We start from the raw sequence: 21786 nt of genomic DNA on the forward strand, positions 1-21786 counted from the left end.
CGCTGGCTGGCATTTGCGCCCACAGTAAGAGAGTGAAAAGCTGATGCAGAGGAAAAGCTGGCGGATTGGGCTGAAATCAGAAGAAGAGGCAAAAGTGTGGAACCTCAAAGTGATTCACAGACAAGAGTCCAAGTTAAGTTAAAGTCAAATCTGTGGTCAAACTAGACAGGAGCTACGATCACCACAAAATGCAGTTGTCAAACTGACCACTAGGACCATGGGCACAAGTGCTCATGGCCTTCAACACACACAAAGCACTCCACATGAATACGAAGTTAATAATTTATGCTGGGTACACACCAAAAGATTTTTTACATCTTATAAGATTTTCAAAATGTGATAGACCACAAACATGAGGATAAAAAATCCTAGATTTAACCGTTTTGCTCCTATAGTGTGTGGTGGCAAAGACAGCACTCCACACACAAACAGATTTTCAACCAGAGTCTGGACTGTGAACACAGGAAATCTCGCAAAATCTCGCGAGACCTCAGAATAAGCATGGTGAACGATATGCAGGAAGAAATTGCGATGATAGTGTTTGGAAAGGTTTTACACAACACGTTGTATAAACATTTGTGCTGTTGCCACGAATCAACAAGCTGATCCTCCATCTCTGCTGTCCACATCAATTTCACTTTGTGCTGCACCATGACTGTGTTTGTTATGCTTCCGTCTTCCATCATCTCGCTTTCTGATTGGATATTGTTTCGTTTCACGTGATAATCTCGAGAGTGTGCACACGTTTGTCCTCGGGGTTCCCCCCACACATCAGGATTTCTGATCGTAAATATTAAACGTTGGATATTTACGATTCGCGATCGGGCGGCTCCGACGTTCTTCCGATCAGGTTAGGACACTCTTAACACACCTTACACCAAGGGAAAATCTGATAAGATAATCTGTAGAACAATCAAGATAATCAGGACATAGCTAGGATTGTCGGAAGGGGGGGAAATCGGCCCAAAATCAGCCTGATTATCTTTTGGTGTGTACCCAGCATTAGAGAACACACCACCTCAAATATAAACTGGTTCCTGAATTCCAGTCTCAACCCTCTGTTGCTGTTCGATCAAAAAACATTTTTTTTTTTTTTTTTTTTTAGAATTTTTTACTTCATCGGAATGGCACAAAACTTGGAAAAGGTTTTGGCACTTGCTGTGTGAAAAAAAAAAATAATGGACATGATTCGAAATTTGTTAAATGACTACATTGTAAACGAACGGGAAGTGAATTTCATCTAGTGGAAGCGTTTGGTTTCTGCGCACAAACAAAATCTTACCGAAAGCTAATTTTTTTGACATATCAACCTCAAATTTGGAACACAACTTGTTTAGATTCATGGTTTTGATCTTCTCACAGTTTTAAAGTAAAACTTGCTTTGGAAAATGTACATTTCATATGAAAAGAAATTCACTTTAGCAATAATCTGCCAAGAAGAGACCAAACTTAAGTCTGTGCTCCAAAGCCTTCAAGGTTTACAACATTTTAAGTTGACAGGTAATAAATGGATCATAACTATACCATAAATATAATTTAGTAACATAAAATATGCAATACTGTAATACTACACCTACAGTACAAGCAAAAAGAAAACATTAACAAAAATGTGAAGGCGTGTGAGGCAAGATTCAGGAATAAGGTGTAATTTGGGCTCTCCACTTGAGTACTCTGTGATGCTGAATGTAAGAGAGGAATGAAAAACATGATCGAACTAAAATATAGTCCATTTCACTGAAATAAAAAAATAACACCAGAGGGTACTTTGGTGCTTAAGTATATACACCACACACCAGTATATACTCAGCTAAAAAATCCTCAGCTAAAAAAAACTATAAAATTATCAGATATTAGAAGTATCATTACCTAATAAATTTAACTTGGTTAAGTACTTGGAGTTGGTTCAAAACAGCAGGAATATCCTTATCTGGCCTCAACAGTTCAAACATGGCAGATATATTTCCCCCTTGACCTGGGCCAGCCCTTAAAACATACCAGGAATTTTTGTATCAGACTCAAAAGATGGAGAAACCACAGATTCACAGTAATATGAACCTTTGGTCCACTTTTAATATACTTTGAAACAATAATTTTGACATTTCTTTATAACTTTAAAAGCTAAATTAAAAGCTTTTTTGCTATACATTTCATATTTGCTATGTTATGAATAAAAATAAAATATTGCATATTTTAATAATAAAATAGAAACACAATCCAAATTTCAATAAAACATTATCTATGTTTTCCAACTAGAAAACATTAGCTGACAAATCAGCACAATTTGCAACTACGAGAACATCACATAAAACATTTTAATACACTTTGGTGTGCAAAACAAGATCAATTCATGTAAAAGTTTCAGTAGCAGTGCAGCACTGGGCTGAAATTTTCACAATCGGTTGATCCTTATTGTTGAGCCGTATTGCTTAAGTGCTAAAAGATGCAATGGATACTCAAAAATTTTCCCTTAGGGTTTGAACATAACCTCTCAGTTAAAGGCACGTAATTGCAAACAATTGAAGCCCAAACCATCCAGGAGAATGTTTCTCATAATACACCTCTATGTAGCTTCAAATAAGTATACTTATACATCAAATATCCATAAAATAAGTGGACCCTAATTTGGACACTCCACTTGAGTACTCTGCAAAGCTGAAGGTGAGAGAGGAACGGGGGGAAAAACAAGCCAGGACCTCCAATCCAATTAAAGTCTGTGATAGCAAGTCAGACACATAAGAAGATCAGGGGGAGACTGAGATCAGTTCTTACCGGGACTCAAAGACAGAACTAGACATGTTGAACTGGTAAATGGGGGATTTTCTGGAACAAACAACCCCACCAAGTACTGACTGTACTCTTGTAGCTCAAACAGTACAGCATGGTGCTAGCAATGCAAAAGTCATGGGCTCGATTCCCAAAGAATTCATGAGTTAATAAAATGTATACCTTGACTGCAATGTAAGATGCTTTAAATAAAAGCATCTGCCAAGTGCATAAATGTAAATGAATGGAGACTGTAATAATACAGTACAAGCAAAAAACATGAACAAAAAGGTAAAGGCATGTAAGACTGGTGTATCTAAAGCAACTTAAGGACACAATGGTCATGGCTCAGCCCTCACAGTGCTTGAACCAAAAACTTTCTGGTTACCAGCCCAAATTTTTATGTATTACACCACATTATATCTGCTATGCAAATACCAACATGATTTGGCATTAGCATACAGGGTTCTGGATGCACTAAAAGGGTGTTTTGCTGAGGGCAGAGAGACTAAGGGGAGGGCCTGCAGGTGTTAAAGTCTGAAGAAGAGTAAATATTCAAAGACGTTTGGTCTTTCTTCTCATGCCAGAGATTCAAAGCATGAATGCATGGCTGTTCTACACCTTTCATCATAGAACAGCGTTTACCTCAAAAGTCCCCATCAAAAAAAGCATTTGATGTACCAAACAAGTATAAAAAAATTAGTGGTGGTGGGGATATTCAAGCCAGGTTAATTTAAGCCAATGTGGCTTTGCTGTTTACATTCCAGTCACATTTAGTTTCTGGAGACTACAGAAGAAGAAAAAAATGGAAAAACATAAAAACAAAAAAGTATATGTTTTACATTATACAAATATATTTAAAAAAATATGTAAATCCTCAGCTAAAAAACTATAAAATTATCAGATATTAGAAATATCGTTACCTAATAAATTTAACTTGGATACACATGGGTGAGCAACTTCTGGAACCATAAATAGACAAGGCAGTAATATTGTGTAGCTGTTGAGACCAGGCTGAAGCTCTAACTCAGCAAATAATCCATCTAGATAATTATAAAACAATGCAGCAGACAAGAGGCAAGTCAGACTGCCGTAACTGACTGGCTAACAAACCTCCGAATGGCTTAACCCACTAGACAGATAAAGGTCTCTGCAACTTAATTAACTAAAGAACTTTTGACCCAACAGAATGGCTGGAAATCCAATACTGATTAATTAGGCCTGGATTAGCAAGATTTAATGGTGTGGAGTGTAGGACTGACTGTCCTTTAAATATTTGATTGCTGCTTGCTTCATTTCATTAAACGAGTCATAATTAACACTTCCTTAACCCTTCCTCTTTTTAAAGGCTCATCTAAAGTAGCATCATGCCTGAGGAGAAAAAGGTCATTTTTGTTTCATTTTAATTAACACACACACACGCACAAACAGAAGATATAGACCTGAAGCTGGTTATAAGAAAATCATCACACAAACATACACAAGGTCCTGAAAACTCTTGAATATCCATGCTCAAAGACTCACGGGATTAGTTATGAACACAGCCATTTTTGAAAAAGAGCCTGGGTTTCAGAGGTGGAGATTCAGGAGCTGCTTTGCTTGGCATCTGATCTGAGAACATACAGTGATTCTCATGCCCTCAGATCCTGTCAGCGCTTCTGAAGAGAGGGAGCGAACCCAGATTTCAACCCTCTGCAGCATTAAAGGGGCGGTCACTACACTTTTTGTTCCACTGACTTCCATTCATACGCATATGAATGCGTCAGACCGGAAACGGAAGCTCATGCGAAAGGTTTCGCATTTCGCTGCGTGCCAAAGTTCAAGTTTGGTGAACTCTGACCTGCGAATTTGCATCACGTGAAGATGTGTGTGACCATGGATGGATGGATGGATGGATGGATGGATGGATGGATGGATGGATGGATGGATGGATGGATGGATGGATGGATGGATGGATGGATGGATGGATGGATGGATGGATGGATGGATGGATGGATGGATGGATGGATGGATGGATGGATGGATGGATGGATGGATGGATGGATGGATGGATGGATGGATGGAACAAAAATAAAAACATCACTGAACTGGACTGTGACGCTGTTTTCTTCTGGAAACAAACTTTGTTGCATTATTTTCCTGTTATCTCTGTAGAGTTGCTTTGAAACAATCTGTATTGTAAAAAGCGCTATATAAAAAAATGTGACTTGACTTGACATGAGGGTAAGTAAATGATGACAGCATTTTGTATGAACTATTCAACAATATCAATGTTCATTTTTTGGCAGCACAAAGCTTCATCTGAGAGTTCTACGTTCTAAGACTCTGCTCATAGGAGAAACTCATAGCGCTAAACTGAGATATATTGTAATTATGGTTTTGCTGTGGTATGGTCTTGGCTCCCAGAGGAACGATTTTCAATGCTAAGTCTACAAATCAGCATTCAGTCAAATAAACAGGAGAAATTGTACCAGAGCACAAGGTGTCCACTGAGAGACCAGACTCATTAAGACTCTCATAAATGCTCGAAATTCTTCTGCACATCGAGACCTTACTCATCACCAGTGCTGGGTAGATTACTTACAAATTGTAATCAGTTATAGATTCCAAATTATATGACAAAAAATTATAGTTACAGTAACATAATGCATCACATTGCACATTTAAGGTAAGATTACTTTTAGATTACTTTTGACCTAACTTGTTCATCATATTGATTTGAATAATCTTGTACCATATTGATATAAAAATACAAAGAGAAAGAATATATATTCCATTCTTTGCTAGCAACAACATGAAGTGCATTAAATAATATTTTACGTTAGGGTTTCCCAGGCCGAGGCGTGTGATGGAACTGCAGGGGGTTCGTGAGTTTAATGAGCACTTACTAAAAAAGATTCTTAACATTTTTTATTTATTTACCTGCATGTCATGTGACCATAAACTGACATCAGACAACAGTGAACTATTGATTCAATTTTATCATTGACCTAACTAAATCTCAGGGGGTACTTCAAGTAAATATATTAGGTTAAAGAGGTTCAGCTGACAAAAAAGTTGGGGAATCCCTGCATTGCATGTAAATATGAAATGACATAACAGTGTAAATTTTAATGTGTCTGAAAGACAAAAGCCTTCCAAAGACAGTAACACATTGTTAAATGACTCACTGAGTGATAATTCAAATGATAATTAATGTGTTTGTCAGTAGTTGATTATATGCATTGTTGCAAAGTTTAGAAAACACTTCTTACGATGAAATGACTTCTGTAAATCCAGTGATCAAATGCTCATGACTAGTGGCTGGTCTGCGTGTGCAGTTCAACAAACCTGGAAGACCTTCTGAACGTATAAGCAGTAGGCTTTTTATAAAGGAAAATTTTAAAGATAAATTTATATTTATAAATAATTTACATGCCATTGTGAGAACAACATGTAATAAATAAAAAAGTAACTGTAGTTTGATTGCAAGTGTTTTAAAATGTAATGTAATCTAATTAAGTGCTTAAGGAAAAGATATGTTTTTCATGAAAAATCTTAAATGTTATTTGAAAGTTGAAGGAAAAAAAGTTTAAAAAGACACAGACAAACAATAAAAGACAGAGCGATAGATCAACAGAATTATAAAATTAATTACACGGATGGACGGATGGATGGACGGACGCATGAATGGACAGAATGAATAACAGATAGACAAACAGATATATGGATAGACAGACAGATAGAACGACAGATAAAGTGACATGGATGGATGGATGATAAAACGATAGACAGAATGAACAGAGACAGATATATGGATAGACGAATAGAACAACAGACAGATCAACAGATAAAGTGACAATGATGGATGGATGGATGGATGGATGGATGGATGGATGGATGGATGGATGGATGGATGGATGGATGGATGGATGGATGGATGGATGGATGGATGGATGGATGGATGGATGGATGATAAAACGATAGACAAAATGAACAGAGACAGATATATGGATAGACGAATAGAACAACAGACAGATCAACAGATAAAGTGATAATGATGGATGGATGGATGGATGGATGGATGGATGGATGGATGGATGGATGGATGGATGGATGGATGGATGGATGGATGGATGGATGGATGGATGGATGGATGGATGGATGGATGGATGGATGGATGGATGGATGGATGGATGGATGGATGGATGGATGGATGGAAAAACGATTGACTGGCATACACCTACTGTCAAGCAAATTACTGACAAGCTATCAAGGCAGTTGGCTTCTATTTCAGCAGCCACCTTAATACCTCGATCACCTGGTTCAAGTGTGTACGATTAGTATTTAATTACTAAACTACGCAGGTAGGTTGATCTCTAGGAGCAGGACGGGCATCCCTGTCATTGGAGAACCGGACTTGGCTGTGAGTTTGTGCACCGTGAGAACTTTGGCCCTGAGTATTTGTAACCGGTGAGCTCGACCGATGTCATTCCACCAAGGCTCACTCCTGTCCGCTGAGTCATGTGTCAAAGCAGCTGGCTGAATACATCTGTCAACACTGATTCCCTTAACCTGACACGATCCTTGTCTGAAGTTTACCAAGACATACTATTTACAGTGCAGAGTCGAGAGCCTTACAGCACACTTGGGCATTAACATTGACTTTGTGGGTAGGAAAATCAGTCAATAAACTTGTAAAACCTATTAAATGGAAATGACATTTTCCTGTCAGGAGCAACAAAATGAAGAAAGAAGAAAACATTCCACTTGAATTCCAGTAATAAGGCTGATGAATATATTGATTATAATATATTTGAAAAACTTGACTCTACATGAAATTTCTTTTCTTTTCTTTTTTTATCATGCAACTTCATGTGAGCTGTTAAAAGTTCAGAGACACCATGAAACATGCAGAGACATGATAACATTTCTAGTAAGTAAATACAGTGAGCAGCTGATGGTTTTTAACAGGGCACTGTGGGAATTTTTAGCATGGGCATATTTCAGTAACTCAGGAACCGATTTGACAGCAGTAGAAACGGACGAGTAGTGCAACAAATGCAGTTTGAGACACAACCTTTAAAGTTCCTTGTGGGTAAATTGCACTTGTTTAAGAATTTCCCATGCACAAATAATGTGAGGTTGTCAGGGTCAAAGGATACCTTAAGAATGCCCTTCATCAATAGAGCACACTATGGGAATTCAAAGAATCAATATAGCAACCACAGCACCTGGTTGCTCACCACAATACAAATATTTACCATAGTAATTAGCCTACCCATACAGTAGGCCTAATCTATTTCTGCCAAAATACCTAATTAATCACAGATATTGTTGCTTCAAAAACACTGGTCAAAGCAAGTAACGTTAGGCTAAATAAATGACATAAAGATTCAAAGAGTTTCTAACTCTGAGGAAAATCATGTCGGTTATGGCTACATATGATTTTACAAAACAAGCAGATGAAGAAGAATAACTGATATTTTCGGCGGCAACTCTTTACCATGTAAAATTCAAAGCAGGAACATCCATATAAAACATAGAGACAGTTTCGTCACAGTCATTGCGTTCACACTCACCTGTAGCAGGTGTTTCCGGCACCCATTTCAGCTGGCCGATCTGACGCACCTGAAACGCCGTTTTCACCTCGTGACAGCTGTGAGCGCGCGCGGCGGACAGTGTCGCGAGCTCCACCGCGAGCACCGCAATAATCCAGCTGACATTCACGCGTGACATGACGGCATTTCAGTGGAGAAATCAGTGCGGTGGAATTGCTTATCTCTGATCAGAAACTGGCTGCAAAATGTGTAAAAAGAAAAGAGGAGAAAGTCGCCCGTGTTGGACTTTCACATGCTGCACCGGCTGGATGAGTCCTTCCTTCCCAGACCGAGACGGGAAAACAAGCGCCCCTGCGTCCCGTTCACTGAGAGTGTCACTGAATTCATTCAGCATGTGGAATCATTCAGAAATCTCTCTCTCTCTCTCTCTCTCTCTCTCTCTCTCTCTCTCTCTCTCTCTCTCTCTCTCTCTCTCTCACACACACACACACACAGAGTCAACAAAAATTTCGTCTACTGCATAACTGTCAGAATTTACAATATTTCAAAAGCATCTCAAGTACTTAGTAGCCTACTTCAAGGGGGGGAATAGAGTTTGTAAGAGATAAGGCAAATATATATATAAACATACATTTTACTTATAAAATAATAATAAAAAGTCTAGAAATATAAAAATTGATATAGGCTATATTCCCTTTCGCTTTCAGATGTTTTTTTTCCAGTCTCAAGGTACTTTATATTGTATAATATTGCCAAAGCTTCCTTACATGATCTAATGTAATTATTGAAATGGCCAAATATAATCAGTGCAATGTTTACAATCTTATTTATATCAACTCGGTAATTCCAAAATCATGACAAAACACTGGCTGCCCCGTGTGAGGCTCGAACTCACGACCTTCAGATTATGAGACTGACGCGCTGCCTACTGCGCCAACGAGGCTGCTACAGAGAGGAAGTAAGCGCTAGTCACAACGCTTCTGATTGGCTGATAATTGTTTCTAATTATTGGTCATGGAAGTTTAACCAAGTCATTTTCGTTTTTACCTGCTAATGTTGTTCATGCCCACAACAACACTGTACTGTATAATCCTAGTTGTGTCAAACCCACCCTTTATTTACAAATAAAATCACCCGCTTAAACATTTTTATTTCTAATATATAAAAAAGGGGGTTGTGTCTGATTACGACGGTGTAATCTGAATGTTCACAGGTTAGAACCAGAACACTTAACGTAAAGTCTATGCTTTCGTGATGAGTTGTCTCCCTCTGCCGGGCAACCAGTTTGCTCACTTCTACTCTCAAACAAAAAGTTTTTTTTTTTTTCTCAACCAGAAAGTTGATTTCGTAATCAATACAGTTGTATGTTACACATCAAATGCACAATAATGCAACCTGTATAATACAACATTCATGTGTTTGTTTGTTTGTTTGTTTTGTTTGTTAATAATTAAATATGCTTTGTGCAAACTCCATTTATATATTCATTTATTATATATTATTAACTCCAGCAGTCTCTTTTCCTCATATACTTCATGCATTGTGCATTGACACACGTAACTTAACTTGAAAAATAAGTTGCATGTAATTGCTAAAACATTATTTTACATATAAATAATAAAAATATTACAAATAAATATTGTTATTTATTCTGTCTATGAAACCTTTTGGCAGGACTTTTATTTTAAAGTGTCGTCAGTTGTCATTTCGACGCAGTTCACACAGCGTCATTTAAAAAACTATCGTCTCGCACGCACACTGACTCATGCATTCAACTCGCCCTTCAAAGAGTGTGTGTTCCTCTCTTTAAAAACCTTTTCCAGGAGTGAAGCAGAAAAGCTGTCGTCCTTCGCATATTTGATTAATGGCGTTCATCATGATGAAAAAGAAAAGGTTTAAGTTTAAAGTGGACGTGGAGCTGGAGGAGCTGTCATCTGTCCCGTTTGTGAATGGAGTTCTGTTCTGCAAGGTTCGACTGACGGACGGTGGCTTTTCAGAGGAGTCTTCGAGGTGAGACAATCGCAAGACATGATTGATTTTTATTATTTTAAGTGACAACAGTTATTTATCTATAAAATATAATAATAATGTAAAATAATACATTTGGTTATGAGTCTGTATAATATATTGTATGTTATGAGTGCTTAAGAAGAGAGTTGCTTTTAATATTAAAAATAATATTTTTATTAGCTTGCCTGATTAATATCGAGATATTAAAAAAGCAATGTAGAATAGATCATTTTGAATAGAGAAACATGTGGCAGGGGGTATAAGAGTTCTACATGTTCAACGTGGAACTCAACAGGTCGACAAAAGTAGGCAGTGTCTGATTAGCAATTCCTTTCCTTCCTCTAACCGTCAAGGCTGGACTTGCTATAGCAACAGTGTGCATTTTACAGAATGGTAACATTCCATATCTGTCGGAATGCCAGACGTTCCTCCTTTTGAACACTGCACATGAAGGTTTACTTCATTACCTTGGCATTAGTGTTACTGTGTTTTCAGGACAAACAAGGGAAGAGCCTTTTGAATGAGTACAGTACAACACTGACACATAAGCCCCTTTCACACAGCGGGATGATCCCGGCAAATTGCCGGGAAATTGCCAGAACGGTACAAAGTCAGTGAGAAAAACTGCTGCAGGAAGCATTATAACGAAATATTCATTACACAATGTATAGTCTTTCACAACCAGAACAAATATGACTTAACATACACTGTAACAAGCTAATCCTTCCCCTGCTTGAAGACTTTATTATAAAATACTTTTTCTAAATCACTTTCCCTAATAACACAGGGGTAATGATGTGGCGTATAGAGATTTCCTTGTGCAGATCTATCTATCTATCCTTCCTCCTGTCTGTCTATCCTTCTGCCTGTTTGTTTGTCTATCCATCCATGCATCCACCTATCTATCCTTCTATTTATCTGTAGTTCTATTGTTTTATCGTGTTATACGTCTCACTATTTTTCTTGTGGTTTCTTCTGCAGAGAGCCAGTTCTGGTGAATTGCGTTAAATGGAAGAAAAGATTCTCCTTCTTATGCAAGTTGTGTGCTAATGCTGGGACAGGGGTGCTGGAACCTTGTGTTTTTCGGATATCTGTAAGAAAGGTACGATTTAACGATTGTTCCGATTCTTAAATTGGGCTCTAAGAATAAACACTTTCGTTCTTTTCTGTGTTTCTGTTGGATTGGATAAATTTTGGTGTGTTCTTTTATGAAGGAGCTGAAAGGTGGGAAGACATTTGCAAAGGTAAGCTCTGTTTATCCGTGGATTATGGCAACGTTTTCTTGTCAGATCACTGGCACTGATACGATGTGTGTGTCACAGCTTGGTTTTGCTGATTTGAACTTGGCTGAGTTTGCCGGTTCAGGAAGCACCACACGGCGCTGTCTATTGGAGGGATACAACACCAAAAACACACGTCAGGACAACTCTATACTGAAGGTATAAAGACACACACACATACACACATATGCATATACTATATATATTAGGACAACTTTATAATGAAGATGCAAACACAGAGATTTTGAGACAGTTGCCCTCTTGGTCTTGAGATCACATGCTCTCTATATTGTATCCTTTCGTTTATTTATATCATAAATATGCAGTTGCTAGGGGGCGGGTCCTCTCAGATGTGTGTGCGGTGTTGTGTTACTTTATGTTCCGTTTCATGTGGGTTATGTGTGGCATGCTCCGGCCTGTGTTGAGCTGTGTTTTCCAATCCACAACCCCCACCTATGCCTAGAGCTGTTCACAGCGCCCCCAGAATTCCACAGCCCTGTATCCTTCCACCTCCGCCTAAAGCTGTTCGGAGAGCAAACTAAATACCACAGGCCTTCACTTTTATATCTGTAGAGATCCATGCACACCTTTGAACTTGCATCACTGCAGTCCAACAGTTGGAAACATACATGCTGCCATAATTATTATAGAAGCCAAGTTTATTATGTATGTAGGAAGTTCCTTGTTGAAATTTTCTACTTTTTTTTTTTCGTATTGGGTTTGCTGGTAAATGGTACCATTTGTTGGGCCCTTAAAAATGAATTACCACCCAACAGTGGTTCACATGTTTGGTACATGAATGTTCTGTTTTAGTTTCATTTTTTCTCTGTTTGCTCTGTTCCCAAAATTAGGTTACTCATTCATGCTCTTGTTTGTTGCTATGGTTAATCACTATTATTCTAGTTCCCTTTGTTTGTTCCTTGTATTTAAGCCCTTGGTTTCCCTATTTAATTTGTCCGTTATCGTCGATGTTAAGTGGCTGTGTTTCTGTTATCTTCTAAATTTTAGTTGGTGGATATTAAAGGAGAACTCCGGTCAATTTTAACATCACTCATTTTTTTGTCAATTTGGAGTGCTGTCAATACAGAGAACAACGACAAAAATCGGTGTTGCCTACACCGTGTTATCCTCTTTTTAAAATTTGCACCCTGTTGACTTCAATGGGGCAATATTTAAACCTGCTTTTAGCCTCTTAACATCCTTGATGTGTCATTACAAGTGCACAGGTCATGTGAGTGATTCCTTCAGAGTGATCACGGGTGAATCTGACTGCAGTAGATGTGAAAGAAATGGATAAAAATGATGTTATTTAAGCCAGCGCAAATACCTGTATTTACATCCTGTTTTCGGTTGAAGTCCAAAGTAATCGATTGCCGAGTTCACGCGCGTGATCATAGGTAACTAAACCTATGCGCGTGAACTCGACAATCGATTACTATTGTTAAAATTGACCGGAGTTCTCCTTTAATAAAGACTGTTTTGTTTATCTACTCCCACGTTGTGCACTTTCAACATAATAGCAATCTGTATCAGTAGTGAAAAAATAATACCTCTATTGCATAGGAATTATGCAAAACATAGAATCTTAAACCCCCTTGACTAAGCTCTGTGTTTATTGCTTTTAGAAAACAGTGTCAACTTTAGTTTGTACAATATATTTATGTTCATTCATTAATGTATGAATGTATATAATGTATATCTGGGCTATTTTACAGTAGCTTCAAACATGGCTCATCCAATCAGATATTAGAGCCATGACTATATCCTTCATGAAAATACAATTTATCACACAATACTCCAGTATTTGATGTTTTTAGTGGGTAATGGGTAGTAATTAAATATTCAATCTGCTAAATCTATTATGTGCATAACTACTCACCACCTGTCTCTCTTTTTCTAGGTGATAATCAATATGCAGCTAATGTCGGGTGATCCCTGCTTTAAAACGTAAGTTGTCCCTTAGTTTAAATTTGAAAATGTGGAATTTCATATTCAAATCAGAATCTGTCTTCATCCTTTTGAAAAGACCAGCATATGTTTTGGATGCTTTTCCTCAGCTTCGGACCACCTGGTTTAACAAGGCGTAATGAATGAGACAAAAAGACCATGCTGGGGTGCGTTTCCCAAAATCATCGTTAGCCTACTATGGTCGCAGGTTCCATTGAACTCTGTTGGTAACGATGGAACTTGCGACCATAGTTGGCAATGGGAAACGCACACCTGGTGGAGATTTGCTGTTAACCCAGTTAGATCAGTGCCAAACCAGCATGAAATTCATACTGGTCTAAACTGGTCTTTTCAACAAGATATTACTGATATTACATTGAGGAACCCAGCGGCTTAGAATGACCTTGTTGATGTGACAATTCAGGCACAGCTGTCGTGATGCTTTGATGCTGTCGTGTGCAGATGCCAGTATGTGAGTTTGCGCCAGTGTTCTTCCGCAGTGAAATATGTTTTGTCTGACACCAATGTCTGGGACCGCATGAACACAGGAAGTCTGATTCAACCACACTTCCGGGAGCTTTTAGCCAAACACACAGGTGTTTTTTTTTTTCTTTGCGTCTGCAGCCTAAAACCTCGGAAAATTAGTTAAGGTGGCAGGTTTCCTGTACCGTTCAACGGTTTGGGGTCTTTAAGATATTAATTATAATGTTAAAATAATATTAACTTTTATTATTAAATTGATCAAAAGTGACAGTAAATGCTGTTCTTTTTAACTTCTTATTCATGAAAGAATTCTGAAAGAAGTATCACGGTTTCCACAAAAATTAAGCAGCACAACTGTTTTTAACATTGATAACAATAAGAAATGTTTCTTGTGTTAAATGTTATTGTTATTAAATGTTATTCAACACTGGTAATGGCAAGGTTGTTTGTAATATAAAATTACATTTATTATTTGTAATGTCAATAATTAACTTCTTTGTTTTGAAGTTTTCTTTATTTCAATGCTTTATCTCTTAATGCTTATCTGATTCTGCTTAAATAGACTTGAAGCACTACATTTGGTATGGTTTCAGATCGGTGTAATTGTGCGGAATGCGTTTGCGTGTATGTTGAAATAGCTGACATTTAGTGGGAGATAAATGTATCACCTCACCTCACACAGCACCCAGACACATTGAAAGATGTGCTTCCTGTTATGCAAGCGAGCTGGCACACAGTCAAATAAACGGTTTTATTTTTTAAACGTTTAAAATTTTACTGGTCCTACTAGTTTAAAAGAAATTGGGCCAAACATGTTTCTGTGATGGGTAGGTTTAGGGGTAAGGGTTGGGTTAGGCCATAGAAAATGTCATTAACCTGATATAAAATATATTTACCCACTTGAAATGTGCTTCAGTGAGAGTTGTATCATTCCTCAAAAATAGTCATACGCACTCATAAATCAAAGTGTTTGGTGGTGTTTCCCTGTGAGTATGTGTTTATGAGAGGCATCAGAGGTGTGATCGTGTGTGTGTGGGAGTGCTCATACTGCGCCTGAAGTGCTTTTAGCTCTGGCTGGTACGTCATTGTTTTATGTCACTGTCAGTTTTAGAGGCACTAAAACCATTGACATTCCAGATTAGTACTTAATAGATTAATATTCTTCTAAAATCAGTGGTTTATAGATTATTTGTTCCCTATACTTAACACTGGAGAAATTTGAATATTTCCATACTTTTAAATGCAGTTACATGCTGTTTAGTTAAACGAATTGGAGATTTTGAGCTTCAGAAGATGCGAAAATATCTTAAAGTATCAAAAGTTTTATTCTATAAATGTTATTCTTATTTATGTTTTATTCATTGTCTTGAAACATCGGATTAAAACATCTTATTAGTGGTATTTGCATCACTATTGTTATTCCTCTTGCTTATTATTATTATTTTGGACAAAACTCGTCCCGCACCATTTATTGTAGACCCATGTATGAGGTGTCAAATCATGTGGCTTATTGAGGAGAGGTGTGCTATGAGTTAATTGGTCGTACAATGTTCGTCCGGCGGGCAAAAAAAGTGGGCGAAATAAAATCCCATAGGTATACATTGGCCATAAATCTGTGAGATTGTATCTCCGCATAAGAATGCCAATTTGTGGTGGGCTCATTTGACTAGACTTAGCAAGCAGCCAATATATAGTTACATTTAAGCTTTTGTAGCTAGTTATACTAGCAACCAGTTATAGCACCCTAGCAACCACCCATAGATTTTATATTGAAAAAAGATGTGAGATCTTTGGATCAGAACATTGTACAGACAAGTGGGTGGTCTCTTTTGACTCAGACTGGCAAGTAGTCTTTAAATATCACCCTGGCAACTGTCTATCCTAGCAACCATTTAGAGCACCCTAGCAACCATATAATAAAATTAATTGTCTGTGTCTCTGCATCAGAACAACATAGAGACTCAGGGATGGGCTCTTTTGATTCAGACTGACAGGTGGTCTTTAAATATCTACCACGCTTGCATCAACGAAAACCCTCTTTTGGTGTTAAAAAACTACTGTCATGATTTACTTTGGAGTTTCCCTTTCAGACGCAAAATTTATGGGAGGAGAGTATTTAAAGTCCACATGAAATCAAAATTGACCATATTTACTTTGTTTGCCTAAATTGAACGTTTTGTGGTGAACAATTCATCCATGCAAGTCAATCCACACAAAAAAAATTTTTGGCTTCGTAATCTTTAATCAAAATCTGAAAATGCCCCTCCCCTCTGCATTGGAGGACCTTCTCTGATGACGTAGGTTTGAGGAATTGGTTTGGGAAACGCTTAACCACTCCCCTCAAACCGTTAGTCTGTTATGAGCAGAGATGGAGAGGAGGAGCGCTAGAGTAAAACCCTGCCCTCTGTTCAATATTCCGTTTCACTGGGAAATGCGTCACAACACTGGAGAAAAGTCGTTTGCAACTTCCGGTTCACGCGGACTTTAAATGAATCATGCAATGAGATTTACTAAGGTTTACGCTAGTCAATTTACTGGTGTTTGTGCCTTTATTTATCACCCAAAAAAGCAATTCTTAAACCGGATGCTAATTGGTAGATTGCGTTGGTCATTATGGAAATAATCCCGCTTCGTCTGTGTTCATTAATTTGTGTGTCGTTAGTGGATCACACACAGAACTTTCCACTCCCATCGGGTCTTTTATGGGATTTTGCTCTCATAATGTTTTGTAAAAATATTAAGTTTAAGTTAAGAATATTATTTTGTATATTATATTATGGGATCTTATATTAACAACGTCTTTTTTTTTATGTTTACATGTTTTTAATGCTGACATTTTCTTTATTTTTCCAGGCCTCCATCCACATCAATGACCATTGGTTTTCCAGGAGACACAGATGCATGTCTACATGAGGACAGAAGAGGAGAGACACAGAAAGCAACTCTTATCTGTACAGGTACCTTGACAATCCACACATCTCTACCACCTATATGTACTACCATATATTTTTACATTACATTTATTATTATTATTATAAATTTTAAAAACAGTCTTTGCTGCTTTAAATTTTTGTGGAAACTCTGGCAAACTACCATTGAAAGATTAAGTAAGATTTAAATAAATAAAAAATAATACTTTTATTCAGCAAAGGCACATTAAATTGATCAAAAGTGACTTTTAAGATATTTATGAATAATATAAAGATTTTTACTTCAAATAAATGCTGTTCTTTTGAACTTTCTTCTCATCAAATAATCCGTTTCCACTAAAATATGAAGCGGCATAACTGTTCAACCTTGATAATAATAAGAAATGTTTCTTGAGCAGCAAATCATCATGTTAGAATGAAGGATCGTATGACTGAAGACTGGAGTAATGTACTGGCATTACAGAAATAAATTAAAATTTAAAATGTATTAAAGGGCACCTATTATGCAAACTTCACTTTTACATGTTGTTTGAACATAAATGTGTGTTGGCAGTGTGTGTACACAACCACCCTATAATGCTAAAAATAATTCCGCTGTTCTGAAAGGAAATTCTTTAGCCTTTGCAGTCCAAGTACACTTGAATTAGTTATTATTACAATTAGTGGTAAATATTACCCGGAACTCTAAAATCGCAGTTGGTGTGCCCTAGGCTCCACTCAAAACTGGACTTCAATCCATTACTACCATTGCAGATCTGCGGTAACATACACATTCGCTTAATCTACTTGGGAAAATAATTTCAAAGTCTGAATTAAATCAAATGTAACAATTTATTATGTCAGGTAAATGTATCATGCTAATTACATAATCAATTCAAAGATAATCAATACAAAACATCAAATGCTCAGAGATGAAGAGTAAAAGATGCATACCTGACATTAGAAAAAATACATACAGTAATGCTGAGCGACCGAGGACATTCAGCATTAAGGGCTGATCTGGCTGCAAAATCACGCGGAGACATTTCTTTCTATACTCAGACCAAGACCGAAACCTAAACATGTGCTAACAATGAGAATTTGCATTAATCGCAGTTTACACCTTATGAGGACAGGATTCCATTTGCATGACAGATCTACCCTCCTCTGTAAGCAAGATATCTCTAAACTCTTAAAAACTTTATTACCTTTTGTTTTACTTCTTTGGGGATGAGACCTTTGTACCAGTCGCACTGAGACATTTCAAATGATACCAAACTTGTGTAGTATGTGGGGCTGCACGATATTGAAGAAAATGCGAGATGCGATAACTCATCAAATAATGCGATATTCGATATGCGATACGATAATGCTTAAAAAGTGTGTAAAGTAAACTTAAATAATCTTCAAAAAATATTTAAAATTATATAACCAACATACGTGTTCCACATTCTTTTTGTGATAAGAAAACATCCCTACAACTTCTGAAAGTGAACAGCAGTGTTTTACTGAAACATAAGAAGTATTATTTTAACATCAATAACACCTACATTAGGTTTATTTAACAACAGAAACTGAATAATCAAATGTAAAAATAAACACTGCTTAGTTATCACTGTATGAATTAAATATAAGCTATACTGATTCTGAGTGATTTTCTCTTTGTCTTTTGTACATGATCCCAGTTATTGCAAGCTGTTGCGATATGCATATCGCAATATATACATTTGCGATGTTACGATAATTTCGATATATTGTGTAGCCCTAGAACCATATAGAGTTTTGGGTGAATTTCCGGTAATCTCAGCATGAGAGAGAGAAGAGATGGGGGAAAAGGAGTGAAGGGAAAGAAATGTAAATTAATACAATACTGAGGTGACTCAGTGTGATTGCGTCTTGGATGGGGGTGCTAGTTTCTCAAGAGAGAGTTAAAATGTTAATTTCCTTTGTTTTCTCAGGGAGTAGCCCTCTCTTCTAGTTCTTCCAGTTTTCCCAGTCTTACAGCGACAGAACACAAAACTTTTGCAAGAGTATGCAAAAGCATTGAAATATAATTTCTACTCCCATCTCATATTTTTTCCATCACCAGGGCACATCCCTACACTTGAGTAAAGAAGACCAATTCGCATTTCAACCATCCCAAAATGATCAATGATCAACAATCACAATGATGCTAACAATCCAGTGGATTTTATCTTCTAGAAAACCCAGGAAAAAGTGGCTTAAGTCATGGTTCTGTTCCAGATGAAGTTGGAAAGTGTGGACACTCACGAAACGCCAGTTACGCCAGCCAGCAGTCCAAGTTATCTGGTCTGTTCATTCACACCAAATGTATTGCTTTTCTGTTATTCTATTATACTTTGGCTTTTTGCATAATATTATATCATTAATACAATAATATTGATCAGTCTGGACATCCTTGTAGGCTACAGCACAGGTCACTCATGCTCCTCCAGCCTGACGGAGCTCTCGCATAGGAGGAACTTGTCTGCGGGAAGTGCCTCCACTGGGATTGGCAGCCTACCAGAGCCCAGTGAGGACAGAGAGTCCTGCACACCTTTGCCCCAGGGCTTAGCCACACCGTCACACAGTGGGATCACAGCCAACAGGTAAACATGTGTGCTTTAGCTCTTCCTGAAAAATGTTTTTCAGAGTAATATTTAAATGAAGCCATTAATAAAGTGTGTATGTTTTTATTTCAGGCACCCTGTAAAGCAGGACTCGGTTGAGTCTCAGCTAAAGCGAATGGACGCTACCAGAGTGGATGCTGATGATATCATTGAGACGATCCTACAGGGTCAGGACTTCAGCCACAGCATACTGGATTCTAGTAATGAAGGTACTATTAGAACAACTTTGATCAACCTTTCCTGAAATACACAAAGCACCTTAATGCATACTATTTATAGTCCGGATCTTAAAGAGGCCATATTAATGTAAAAAAGGATTTTACTAGCTCAGGTTTTTTTTTTTATGTTTTTGAAAGTCTCACCAAGTTCACCAAAGCTGCATTTCTTTGATAAAAATAGTGTTTTAGTGAAATATTATTACAATTTAAGACAACTGTTTTCTATTTTAATATATTTTAAAATGACATGTATTCCTGTGATGGCAAAGCTGAATTACTCAGTGTCACATGATCCTTCAGAAATCATTCTAATATGCAGATTTGGTTCTCAAGCAACATTTCTTATTATCAATGTTGATTAACAGTTGCTTCTTAGTTGTTTGTGGAAAGTGATACACATTTTTAGGATTCTTTGATGAATAGAAAGTACAAAAAAATAGCATTTATGTAAAAAAATAAAAATGTAACATTAAACACAAATAAAAATGAACAGTATTAAGTGGAGTTTTAAGGTACTGGGGCTACATTATGTTTTGGTAGGGAGGGTACACATACACATGCACATAAAAAGACAGAAATAGGCCTACTTCTATAAATATATTTTTAATGGCCCTGAAAATATTTTTCTTACATTTGAACATCATTCCGATCTCCATAACAGCAGGTTGTGGGAAACAACCAGTGATGGACACACACAAAAACATGTTGTGTATGACCAGCTCGTGCAGAGCTTTACACTACACCACAGAGTGGTCCACTGTCCCATAGTAGGTGCAAACTGCATTGAGTAGACACAAACTCAGTATAAGGAAATTCTGAGTTGTGTTTTACCGCAGATGCACAGTTGCACTAATATGCACCACATAGTGGTTTTGTCAAATGAATGTTTACTATGGTTACTGCAGTCTCAAACAAATAGATGATTGAATTTCCCTTCTTCTCTCTCTGACTCACGGATAGACCTCAGAGACAGCAACATTAAACCTGCAGCTGCCACAACAACTTTTCCCTGAAACCACCAGAGCTCTCTCTCTCTTTCTCTCTCTCTCTCTCTCTCTCTCTCTCTCTCTCTCTCTCTCTCTCTCTCTCTCTCTCTCTCTCTCTCTCTCTCTCTCTCTCTCTCTCTCTCTCTCTCTCTCTCTCTCTCTCTCTCTATATCTATATCTATATATATATATATATATATATATATATATATATATATATATAATATATATACACACACACACACACATATATATATATAAAAATATATGTGTGTATATATATATATATGTGTATACACCAGATATAATGTTTGATATTTTTTTTTTACTAGTGGGTGCTGGACACTATAGTTAATTTATGTAAGTGAGGATAGCAAGTAAACTGTGACATATTATACCCAAAATTCTTCATAACTGTGGACTACCAGTAAAATGTATACAGATTTGGCACCAAAAATTATTCAGACACTTTGACCTGACCATGTTTTGCTTAAGTGTTTTTTCTTTAATTGCTAATGCGATCTTTTTACACCCCAGACTGAACAAAATTAAGCATTGCTTGGTAATTGGTTGACCTAAATTGATATTATCTAATTTTGAACTTAAATTTAACAGCTGACAGCTATTCAACATAATTCATTTGTGAGACAGTCTAACAGAAGGATTGGCCAAAACCAGTGATTTGAACCAACTGATTTGACAACTCTGAGTTCTTGTCTTATTGTATTACCATTTTCTAATATATATATATATATATATATATATATATATATATATATATAGCTTTCGAAATAAGTTTGTTCTCCTCAAAGGCTGCATTTATTTAGTAAAAAATACAGTAAAAACAGTAATATTAACTGGTTTCTATTTTAATGTATTTTGAAATGTAATTGATTTCTGTTACGGCAAAGCTGAAATTACAGCATAGTCTTCAGTGTCACGTGATCCTTCAGAAATCATTGTAATATGATGATTATATACGTATGTACATAAATGTTGTGTATGACCAGAATGGCTTCA

The 21786-nt window shown here is 37.0% G+C and overlaps 2 protein-coding genes across 5 annotated transcripts in view; one reads left to right on the top strand and one right to left on the bottom strand.

The window, feature by feature from the left end:
* The window catches only part of gpc5c (glypican 5c), a 121758-nt gene extending 112978 nt beyond the window's left edge, over nt 1-8780 (bottom strand). For all 4 annotated transcript variants that reach the window (XM_081374592.1, XM_081374593.1, XM_081374591.1 and 1 more), the window contains exon 1: nt 8325-8780. In XM_081374592.1, coding sequence (XP_081230718.1) covers nt 8325-8481 — 157 coding nt within the window. In that variant the 5' untranslated portion in view covers nt 8482-8780. The remainder of the gene's footprint in view (nt 1-8324) is intronic.
* Nucleotides 8781-10067: 1287 nt separating this feature from the next.
* The window catches only part of eeig2a (EEIG family member 2a), a gene marked incomplete at its 3' end in the record, with an annotated part of 12147 nt that continues 428 nt past the window's right edge, over nt 10068-21786 (top strand). Inside the window, exons 1-9 of the mRNA XM_081375598.1 lie at nt 10068-10313; nt 11295-11415; nt 11528-11557; nt 11636-11752; nt 13494-13540; nt 16877-16980; nt 19135-19242; nt 19358-19541; nt 19635-19771. Of these exons, the coding sequence (XP_081231724.1) occupies nt 10168-10313; nt 11295-11415; nt 11528-11557; nt 11636-11752; nt 13494-13540; nt 16877-16980; nt 19135-19242; nt 19358-19541; nt 19635-19771 (994 nt within the window). The 5' untranslated portion in view covers nt 10068-10167. The remainder of the gene's footprint in view (nt 10314-11294; nt 11416-11527; nt 11558-11635; nt 11753-13493; nt 13541-16876; nt 16981-19134; nt 19243-19357; nt 19542-19634; nt 19772-21786) is intronic.

Source organism: Scardinius erythrophthalmus (assembly GCF_964197995.2).
Source record: "Scardinius erythrophthalmus genome assembly, chromosome: 9".
Lineage (NCBI taxonomy): Eukaryota > Metazoa > Chordata > Actinopteri > Cypriniformes > Leuciscidae > Scardinius > Scardinius erythrophthalmus.